This window comes from Elephantulus edwardii, unplaced genomic scaffold, assembly GCF_000299155.1.
Source record: "Elephantulus edwardii isolate Elephantulus edwardi_28Jun2011 unplaced genomic scaffold, EleEdw1.0 scaffold00860, whole genome shotgun sequence".
NCBI lineage: Eukaryota > Metazoa > Chordata > Mammalia > Macroscelidea > Macroscelididae > Elephantulus > Elephantulus edwardii.
Window position 1 is genome coordinate 5,835 of NW_006400610.1, and position 10,638 is coordinate 16,472.

Consider the following 10,638-nt stretch of genomic DNA (forward strand, 5'->3'; position numbering starts at 1 on the left):
AGCCTGACAAGGTATGCCTGCTATCACTGACATGCAACAAGCATTCATTTTCCTGCTTTTCTTTCCTAATCTTCTGAATTTGATGTAGGTAGCTGTTAATTTTCCTTACCTCAATGTTCCTTCTCATCTTCTCTTAATGTTTCTGGAAGCCATTGGCTTGATAGAAAGTAAGTTGCGAAAAAGTATATCTTCTACCAGCCTGTGATAAAAGGCAGGCAAACAATGGTTTCCATAGCCCCATCTTGCTTACACAATAGATGTTTATGGAACAAATGAATCAAACCCAAGTCCTGGTGTGCAATGCACTGTGTTGCTAACTAAAACATCAATAGTTTGAATCCAACTGTTGTTCCACAGATGATAGATGGGCAGTAATTTCATGTAAAAATTTACATCCTTTAAAAACAGAGCCTGTCAGAGCTGTTCTTACTATATGGTTGCTGTTAAGGAATAATACATATTGTCCCTAACCTCAGTGATCATATTAACCAGTTGCTGTCATGTCAGTTTTGATTAATGTTCAACTCAGGCATACTAGACTAGGACTACATTCCATGGGGTTTTCAATGGCTGACTTTTTGGGGAATTATATCACCAAGTCTTTCTTCTGAGGTCCAAGTGGGTGGATTTGGCCCACCAACTATTAAGTTAGTGTGTCCACTAATCATTTGCACTAACCAGAGTCTCTCAAAGATTTTTATATCCTAAAGAAAGTGAGAGGCACAGAAGTAAGTAGGCAATATTGTAATCATTTTTAGTATGATTTAGGTCTGTGGGTAATTTTTGTTGTTTCTGTTGTTCTTGGTAAACCTCAGCAGCAACAAGGGTCATCTGGGACCCTTACAAAACAGTGTGAACTAAAGAATTGAGCTTGGCTTCTGATTTTCAAATTGCACTTTTTGAAAATCATGGCAGGAGCTAACTGAATCAAGAAAATTTAGAATCTCAAAATGTCCGACTTCTGAGTACCAACAAACAAAGCTAGGCTTTAAATAATGTCAGAGCTCTTCTGTGTGGAGCTCTTCACCAGGGGGAAGCTGAGCTTCCTCGTCTATCTCCTTGAATAAAATGCAGTGAGCTCCATGGTTCCTTAGGACTCCTGTGGATTACTTTTGGCACAAACACAGACAAGCTTGCTCCATTCAACCGGCAAGCCCTTGGCACAGCATGGTATTAGTTGACAGGTTGGACAGACCTCTTGGTGTTGCCTGCAGGGAGCCATATCTGTTGATCAGGCCCTACCACTCTTCACAGCCATGCCAACACCTGTGAATGCCAGGATGGGGCCACCATGTCTCTGTTTCCTAAGAAGCCTAAAGGACCTGAAGAAGCATGACCAGGGATGCAAGATATTTTGGAAAGGAAATCTTGACTTTTTTTAATACACAGCTGGTCTAATGTCTTTCTTGTCTTTCTGATCTTTCAGCTTTTAAGTGGACATTTATGTCATGCCTTTTCATTCAGAACTAAAACTTGGTAAAAGCCTCCACTATTAGATTTATGTTAGGTATGCATGAAGTATTCATCAACCAGCTCTTCCTCAAGTCCAATCACCCAGCAACACCAGCTAGGATTATAGTTAGTCAACAATTCCTCTGTCCCATGCCCTTCTAACTTATAGTTAGAAGGCTTGGTGTCAGAGATTGAGTGATTATATTTCCACAGTACATTGTTGTTCAGCACATTTTGACTCACAGTGACACTATCTGCCTTTCTCACAAAGAAATGGATTTGTGGATGTGAACTGCCAAACTTTTGGCCTGAGACATGATTCCCGTGGCCATTGCATTTACAATTTGTTCTGCTAAAATGAGTAACAGTTTTAAGACACACCAAGTTAACATTGTCCCAATTGTTTGATTTGCTGTGTAACTCCATGATTTCCAACATCAACAGTCCCTCCTTTGTTGAGTTCCCTCACAATTATGTCACTTGGGTTAGATGGTTCACTGGAAGGTGTCCCAGAGACAAACCCATCAGGTGAATGACTTATACAACTGTAGATACGCAGGCTGTTTTTGCAGAGACTGGTGAGTGTGTAAACTATTAGTTGCAGTGTAGCTGAAAAGCAGGCTTCCCCAAAAGAGAGCTGGCATAGAGGTCTCAGGAGCTTAAATAGCCTTTAGTAGGGTAGGTTTTAGGGAGTTCTGGTGGCCTAATGGTAATAAACTACACTGCATTCCTGAAGGTAAGTGGTTCGAATCCAACAATGGCTCTGCGGGAGAAGGATGGGCAATCTCCTCCTGATTAACTGTCTCTGAAAACATGCTGGAGGGTCAGCTATAGAGTAGTTTTGATTCAATGGTATGCAACAACATGGTGGGTCTTGGATCCATCTTAATCCTCTCTCCTTAATCCAATAAATACTTTAGCACAAAATGAAGTTAATCATTGGCAAGAAAAGACATTTTGAATGATAAACATCATAGCTGCTGAGTCTTCGTAGTAAGTAGCATTAGAAAGAATGAACTAGGAATGATTGATTGCATCACAGTTCTGGGAATTAGACACTGTTAGAGAGAATCTGTGCCTCTCCACTCCCTGTTTTTTTTAAAAAAAATATTTGTTGATTATATATGTAATTTTTCTTTGTAATAATCCTGCTTTCCACTGATGAACAGTCTTGCATACAGAAAGGATTACACATGGAAAGAAAATACAACATCTTTGCCAAGTCAACAACTACTTTAGCTTCATCACTAATTAGCCGCCCTTGCTAATTATTTTTTTTTCTCCTCATAAACAACAAGGAAGGGAGTGGAAAGAATGAATATATGACAACATGGAGGTCTAGGATAGGCTTACTTTTCACTTAAAGAGAAAATAAAATCTCTGAGTTCTTGGAACAAAAATCTGTTAATTATAGTCTAGGCTTTTGCAAGAACTAAATTTATAAAACTTTTAAAATTCATTCATTTAGCACTTTAGCCTTCAAACTTCTTTTCGTTCAGATTTTAGATGCTCAATAGCTCTAAGTCTTTGCTAGTCAGAATTATGGTTATTGATTGGCTGCTAAACATAAGTTCCATCACTGCCCCCTCTTCCACAACAAGGTAGGATCAAAGGATGGCTGTGCAGATTGAAATAATTGTCAGCCAGTGTGCTCTGAATAGTTGCTACCTAAACTTCATTTTTGAATACCATTAGTTTTAATGTGGTTTATCTTGCCTGTTGCAGGAAGCCATCATGGAAGAAAATTTGCAGAAAGTGAAACAGGAGTTTATGACTGTTCGCCATGTCTCTGAAGATGGTCGCATACAAATGAAAGAGGTATATTTTAATGACTGTGCCTTTTTTGGGCTGTGATTTCTTCTGCAAGGCAGTGAAAATCTTACATTTGTTTGTGAAATTAGAACATTGGAAGCAGAAGTGGCTTCCACTTCCTAAACCACATGTCTCTGGAAACTCTATAAATGTGGAGCAATGATGATAGTTGTAGAAAGGCTTCAGGATTTTTGTTCATAAGGTTGCTTCGAGCCATGCTCAACTTGATGGCCAACAACAACAATAACCAGGCAGAGTAATAGTTTTGCTATTTGAATTTAATAGTTAAGGGAGCTCTGGTGGCACAGTTGTTAGGGAATTGTGCTAACCCAAAGTAGCTTGGATCCACCAGCGGTTCCTCAGGAGAAAGGTGGACAATCCTTCCCCCTGGAATTTACAGACCTGGAAAGTCAATGAAGGCTCAGCTATGAGTTGATTTCTAATTTGACAGCAATGAAAGAGAGACAAAAAGTGAGATATCTCTCTTTTGTTAGTTGCTGTCCAGTTGCTGTCTATTCGTGGTTACTTCACTTGTGCTCCATAGGTTTTTCAAGGCTACTACTTTTAAAAAACAAACCACCAAGCCTGTGTTCTAAAGCATCTAAGGATGCTCTGGATGAGTTTGAATGGCCAACTCTTCAGCTAGTAGTGGAGCATTTAATTTTTTGCAATTTCATTATTTTTAACATGATCAATTCAGTGACATTTATTGTGTGCATTACAGTGTGCAACCATTGTCTTTAGTAAGTTTTCAAATCACAAAACTGGAACAACAGGAAACATTTACCTTGGTGACCAGTGCAGGAATACATGATATGGGAGCAGTGATATTTAGCAGTGGAATTCTCACCTTCCATGTAAGAGACTTCATTTGATTCCCAGCTAATAAACTTAGTGTATACCACCTGTCTGGAAGTGGAGGGGTATATGTGCCCATGATGCTGAACATCAAATAAAAAAGAGGAGGTGAATATTTACATAACATTTTGAAATAGTTATCTCTTCATTTTATATATTAATAGTCATCTCTCTTTAACAATCTGTTTAGTAACAAAGAATGTACAGTTTTCAATAATTTTATTTAGATTAATCATTATTTTACATTCATTTACCTATTTTATATTTAAAGAAGTGCAAAGATTTCAGCAATTTTTTGATATAATTGTCTCTTTACACAATGTTATGTTCAAGTTGAACCTAATCCAAAACCAAATTTACTGCTATTGAGTCATTTCTATCTCATAACGAATCTGCAGATATGAGGGAAAACTGACAGCAAAGAGTGCTGTTGTTGTTGTTGTTGTTATGTGCCCTTGAGTTGCCTGCAACCCATAGTGATCCATGTACAGCATCTCTGACCCCTGCCATGTCCTGAGCCAGTCTCACTAATTAGCCCCAGAAGAAGTTGGAAAGTTCTGCTTCTAGAACTTATTAAGAGATTAAAGCAATTATTATTATTTAGATTGTAAGTTCAAAGGAGGCAGATACTGTAGTGCTTCATATCTACTGGCAGTGTAATACTGTTTGATAGAGTCAATGAGTCAAAGAATGGAAATGAAGGATACATAACTACCAGCTGGTCTCTCCATCCCAAGAGATCTTAGCCATTCTGCACTATAGCATGCCCTACAGTGTCTTTTATCCACAAATCTCTCCTTAAATGGGCACTGGCAACATTCAGCAGCTACTATTATTTCTCATTGCTTTAGCTTGCCAGAATGTTCTTGTCTGAGGATGAAAACTTTCTTCTGCTCTTTCGCCGGGAAACACCCTTGGACAGCAGTGTGGAGTTTATGCAGGTGAGTGATTGAATTTTGAGACAAGGCTGGGCTCTGCCTACTTGCTTTGTCTATCATCCTTCCTGTCCCCTCTCTAAAGCCAGGGGAAAAAACCCTTAGTGATAAATTAGATGTTATTCTAAAATCTGGGGGCTTTCTCAATGTGCTCAACTTGAGCTGCTAAACACTTTCCCTAAGCTTGGAAAAATATCCTGACTTCGATGGGAAATTCAACAGGTACACTGAGGAACAGAGAGGCTTGAAGGTAGGGAAAGGTGCTCTGGAACCTAGAGAACACATATTTCATTTAAAGCCTGTGGCTCTGTGATGAACTGTTGCCTTGAGGGAGGGTGGATTGAAATCTATAGGATGCTACCTACTTTTAAAAGTTAGCAACTAATTCTAAAAGTATGATGCAGTCAAGACAATTTACTTGAATGTTGATTCAGCCATCCGGTCTTATGTTTATACTGGGCTTGACTAAAAGCCACATGAAAGAATGAACTTCTGAGCCTTTTCACTCTGAGTCATCCCTAAATGTTGTGGTTTTTCTGATTTAAAAAAAAAAAATAAAAAAGACCAAAGAAGAGCAGATCAAGGTTTCTTTCAAGCTCCAAGAGCAGAGCAAAGACAGTCATTACATCCAGGGCCCCATTCCTTAAACAGGTACCAAATGTGCTTGTTGGTATTGTTAGGCTCCGTAGAGTCGAGTATGATTTACAGTGACCTATAAACAACAGATCTGAACCCTGTCCTGTCCTGTGCCGTCCTCACAATTTCTGACACCCTCAAACCACTTGTGGTAGTTATTGTGTCAATTCACTTGGTTGAGGGTCTTCCTCTCCTTCACCATACCGCCACCTTCCCAAGCATGATGTCCCTTTTTGTTGTTGTTGAGTATCATTGCATTGGAACCAACTCATAACTGACCCTCTAATGGGTTTTCAGAGTTAGTTAATTGCAGGTGAGAAGGTTACTCATCTTTCTCCCATGGAGCAGCTGATGGATTAGAACCATGTGCCTTTGGTTCTTGCAATTAGACCATCAAATTTCCCCATGATGTCCCTTATGAAACAATATAACTTTACATTCCCAAAGAATATAATGCCATTAAAGATAAAACTTAGTAGTATAGTTTTTATTTATTTAATTTAATTACATGGAATAAATATAATATAATAACTACAGTAAATAACTATAATAACATAATAACTATAATAAATATAACAACTATAATTAATATTATAATATAATATAATTAATAGAATAGAATAGAAATGATAATGAATAGAATAGAATAGAAAGATAATATTTGTTATTGTTGTTATGAGTCCTAAACCCTGTTCTATCCTGTGCCAATCGCAGTGTCTCTGACACACCCATCCCGATTACCCCAATCACAGAATCAATCCACCTCATAGAGGGTCTTCCCCTCCTGCGCTGTCCCTCCACCCTCCCAAGCATGATGTCCCTCTCCAAGGACCTGTCCCTCCTGACAACATGTCCAAAGTATGTCAGACGAAGCCCCAGAATCCTTGCCTCCAAGGAGCAACCTGGTTTAACCCTCTCCAAGATGAATCTGTTTGTTTTCTTAGCAGCAGCCCATAGTACAGTCAATATTCTTCTCCAGCACCACAGCTCAAAGACATCAATTCTCCTTCTATCCTCCCTAGTCATTGTCCAATTCTCTGATAAAACAAGTAATTGCATGCTGTAGAATAATAATTTTAACTTTGTGTAAAAAAAATAGCATTCCTCTATAAATTGCCCCTCAAAAAACCCAATGTACTAGAAAAAAATATTCTTTTTAAGTAGCAGAATGTCAAGTATTTGTTCTTTTTGCGTGTGCCATTATGTGTATGAGATATTAAAATTTAGAAGTTATTTTAAGTAATTTTAATTATGTTCCAAATTGCTCACAGAAAAATTTGAGAGTAGACAATCAAAACAAATAAACAATCTATTCTATCAATTTTTTTTACATATAAAACAAAGATAATGGAAATGAGACAATTAGAAACAGTAAATGATTATCACTGGGGAAGGACTTTCTAGAAATGATATTTTGTATCTTTTTATCTTTTCCCACATTTTTTAAAACAATGCTATCTTTTACTTTTATAATTAGTAAAAGTTATTAAATCATAACAACATTCTTGTTATTAGATGCCATTGAGGCAACTCTGACACATATTAAGCCTATGAGCAATACATCTGAATCATTTAAGATAAAGAACCATTATGATATTACCATAAATAAAAAGAAACAAGAAACATAATGATTGTTTTTAAATGGTAGGTAGCATGTAAGTAGTAATATTGACATTACCAGAGAGCTCTGGTGGCCTAGTGGTAAGAAGTTGCATTGAAATCCCAAAGGTGGTTGTTATGTGCCGTCAAGTGGCCTGTAACTCCTAGAGACCCTATGTACAACAGCCCTAACCCCTGCTCTGTCCTGTGTCAGTCTCACTTTCTCCAACACCTTCACCCCCCACTACTTTAGTCACTGAATCGATCCACCTTATGGAGGGTCCTCTTCTCCTGCGCTGTCCCTCCACCCTCCCAAGCATGGTGTCCCTCTCCAAGGACTGGTCCCTCCTTGCAGCATGTCCAAAGTATGTCAGATGGAGCTTCAGAATCGTTGCCTTCAATGTACATAGCTCAAACTCACCAGTGGCTCTGAGGAAGAAGGATGGGCAATTTCTTCCCATGTGATTTACTGCCTATGAAAACCCACTGGAGGGTGAGCTATGGGTTGATTCCAACCACATGACACAAAACAAAAACAACAACATTGACATTATCACAAATCAAACAAACAAGAAAAGTAATGATTGTTTTTAAATAATAATATTTAAATGGTAGCATTAAAGTAGTTTTATTTTCTTTGTTCTTTATCTTTCCCAGTTGTGAGCAGAATTATTTTTAAAAGTTATTTTAAATAACATTCTCAAAGTTGTTTAAATCATGTCTTAAAATACAGCAAATCTTGAATGGAAAGTGTAAATAGACTATTCAAAGATACAAAACAAAATGGTCCAAAATATTATTTTGTTGCATGTAGCAGAGAAATGATGGAAAGGATCTGATAGCAACTATAAGTGATTTTCTCTGTGGAAAGAATTTCTAGATGTTATGATTTTTCCAAATATTTTGTCCTAAATACTTTAAACATGAAAGGATTGTTGGTTCTTGTGTATTTCAGATTTGGCGCAAATATGATGCCGACAGCAGTGGCTTTATATCAGCTGCTGAGCTTCGAGTAAGTGTCATTTGGAACTGTTTGTTTCAGGGCTAAGAGATTGTTTATCACAGCGACTTTGATGCATGTGTGTATCATGAGTTTAGTTTCTATCGGCCCAAGAAACTTGGATTTGAAATGTTTACTTTTTATAAAACATATTCATGTTTTAGAAATTTCAGTAAGTGCAGATGACATTATTCTCTCTGAGAGTGACACCGTTGAAGTTTATGATATGTTTTTTAATGCCTAGTACTACTCTCTAGGTTTTAAGAGCTCCCTTCAGTTATAATCCTCCAATGGATTTATTGCTTGCTAACACATTCTATGTCCCCATTAAAAAGAATAAACCACCAATTCTTAAAGTTTCTTGAGAGTTTTAGCTTATTCTATCACTATTTAAATGATGACTCTCTTTTTGATGTCATAGAATTTCCTTCAAGACCTCTTCTTCCACCACAAAAAGGCTATTTCAGAGGCTAAACTGGATGAATACACTGGTACCATGGTAAGTAGCTCTGATGAGTATAACGCCCATGAGAAAAGCTTCCTCGATGTCTCCCCAGAGCCCAGACACAGTGTCTGGCATGAAGTAGGTGCACAAGAACAATTTTCAGACTAAGTAAAATTGGTGAGAATATTTAACTTTGGAAAACTGGCTAAAATGTAACTACTTCAGTTTCTTTTTTGAGGCCAGACTGTACATATCTGGAAAAGAAGACTGTTTTTCTGTCCTAGAGGAGACATGGAAAGTCCAGTCAATATTAGGTTAATCAGCAACAGGTCAACAGAGATATATATACATATTTACACATATACATATATATACACATATATACTATATATGCATATGTATATATATATACTGTGACACTGATGTGTCAAACACCATCATAATGGTTAGCTATGGTGGACAGTGTTTGGTAGAGCTTCCAGATTAAGATGGGCTTGGAAGGAGTGACATCCACTTCCTAAATAGCATGCTCCAGAAACTTTATGAACTTAGAGAAATGATGATAGCTATATAACAGGGTTCAGGTCTTTTGTTCATAGGGTCACTATGAGTAACCCTTGACTTGATGGCACTTAACAACAGGGGTGGGTGTGTGTACACAGAAGAAAGAAAATACAGACTTAAACAATCACAGCCAGGTATGGAAGCTACCTCTCAGCACAGTGAGTATGTTGTAGTGCATTGAGAGTCAAACAGATCAGAGAAGTGTGTATGTTCACCTCTGAAATTTACAAGCTGAGACCTTGGGAAATTGTCATGTTTCTCTGCTTTATTTGCTTCATGTCTATCTCTCTTTTTTGGTTGATTTTGACTCATAGCAACTTCTTACGTGTCAGTAGAAATGTGCCCCGTAGAGTTAACAACAGTTGATTTTTCAAAATTATATTACTAGGATTCTCTTCCATGGCACCTCTGGGTAGACTTGAACCTCCAACCTTTCAAGCATGTTAATTGTTGGTACTACTCAGGGGCTCAAAAATTAAGGTTGAATTGTAATTAAAGTGGTTCTATCTCATGGGGACTGTATGTATGCAGAATGGAATTGCTTCATAGGCTTTTGGAGACTGGCCTTTCAGAAATAGATTTTGGTTCTCTGCTCCTGGTTGATCAACACATTGCCCTCTCTTTTTGTTCAATGTCCGCCATGTCCCTGAAACATAATGTTGAAGGTGGGAGTAAACTCATTTGGCTGCACTGGATGCCAGTCACCAGGGCTGCCTTTAAAAGTGGATGTTGTAGCCATTAATGACCCCTTTATTCATCTCAACTGTGTGGGCGATATGTTCCAGTATAATTCCACCCATGGCAAACTCAATGGAACTGTCAAGGCTGAAAATAGGAAGCTGGTCATCAATGGGAAAGCCATCACTATCTTCCAGGAGTGAGATCCTGTCAACATCAAGTGGGTTGCTGTTGGTACTGAATATGTTGTGGAGTCCACTGTGTCTTCACAACCTTGGAAAAGGCTGAGGCTCACTTGAAGGGTGGTGCCAAACTGATAATTATCACTACTCCTTGTTTGTGATCAGCATGAATCATGAGAAGTATGACAGTTCTTTCAAGATTGTCAGGAATGCCACCTGCACCACCAACTTATTGGCTCCCCTGGCCAAGGTCATTCATGACAACTTTAGCAATGTAGAGGGACTTAGGACCACAGTCCATGCCATCACTTCCACCTAGAAGGCTGTGGGTGACCCCTCTGGAAAGCTGGGGTGTGATCACTGTGGAACTGTCCAGGTTATTATTGCCTTATCTACTGGTGCTGCCAAGGCTTTCTGTGTCCCCACCCTCAATGTGTCAGTCATGGAACTGAACTGTTGTCTAGTGAAAGCTTCCAA

At 38.3% G+C, this 10,638-nt stretch overlaps 1 protein-coding gene across 1 annotated transcript; it reads left to right on the top strand.

The window, feature by feature from the left end:
- Window positions 1-681: 681 nt before the first annotated feature.
- On the top strand, window positions 682-10,182 carry LOC102873243 (secretagogin-like; the record flags this gene model as incomplete). Its single annotated transcript, XM_006903431.1, has 6 exons — window positions 682-728; window positions 3,178-3,270; window positions 4,974-5,063; window positions 8,248-8,304; window positions 8,714-8,791; window positions 9,967-10,182. Coding segments are annotated over 6 exons (581 nt in total), but the record flags the coding sequence as incomplete, so codon positions are not given.
- Window positions 10,183-10,638: the final 456 nt, after the last annotated feature.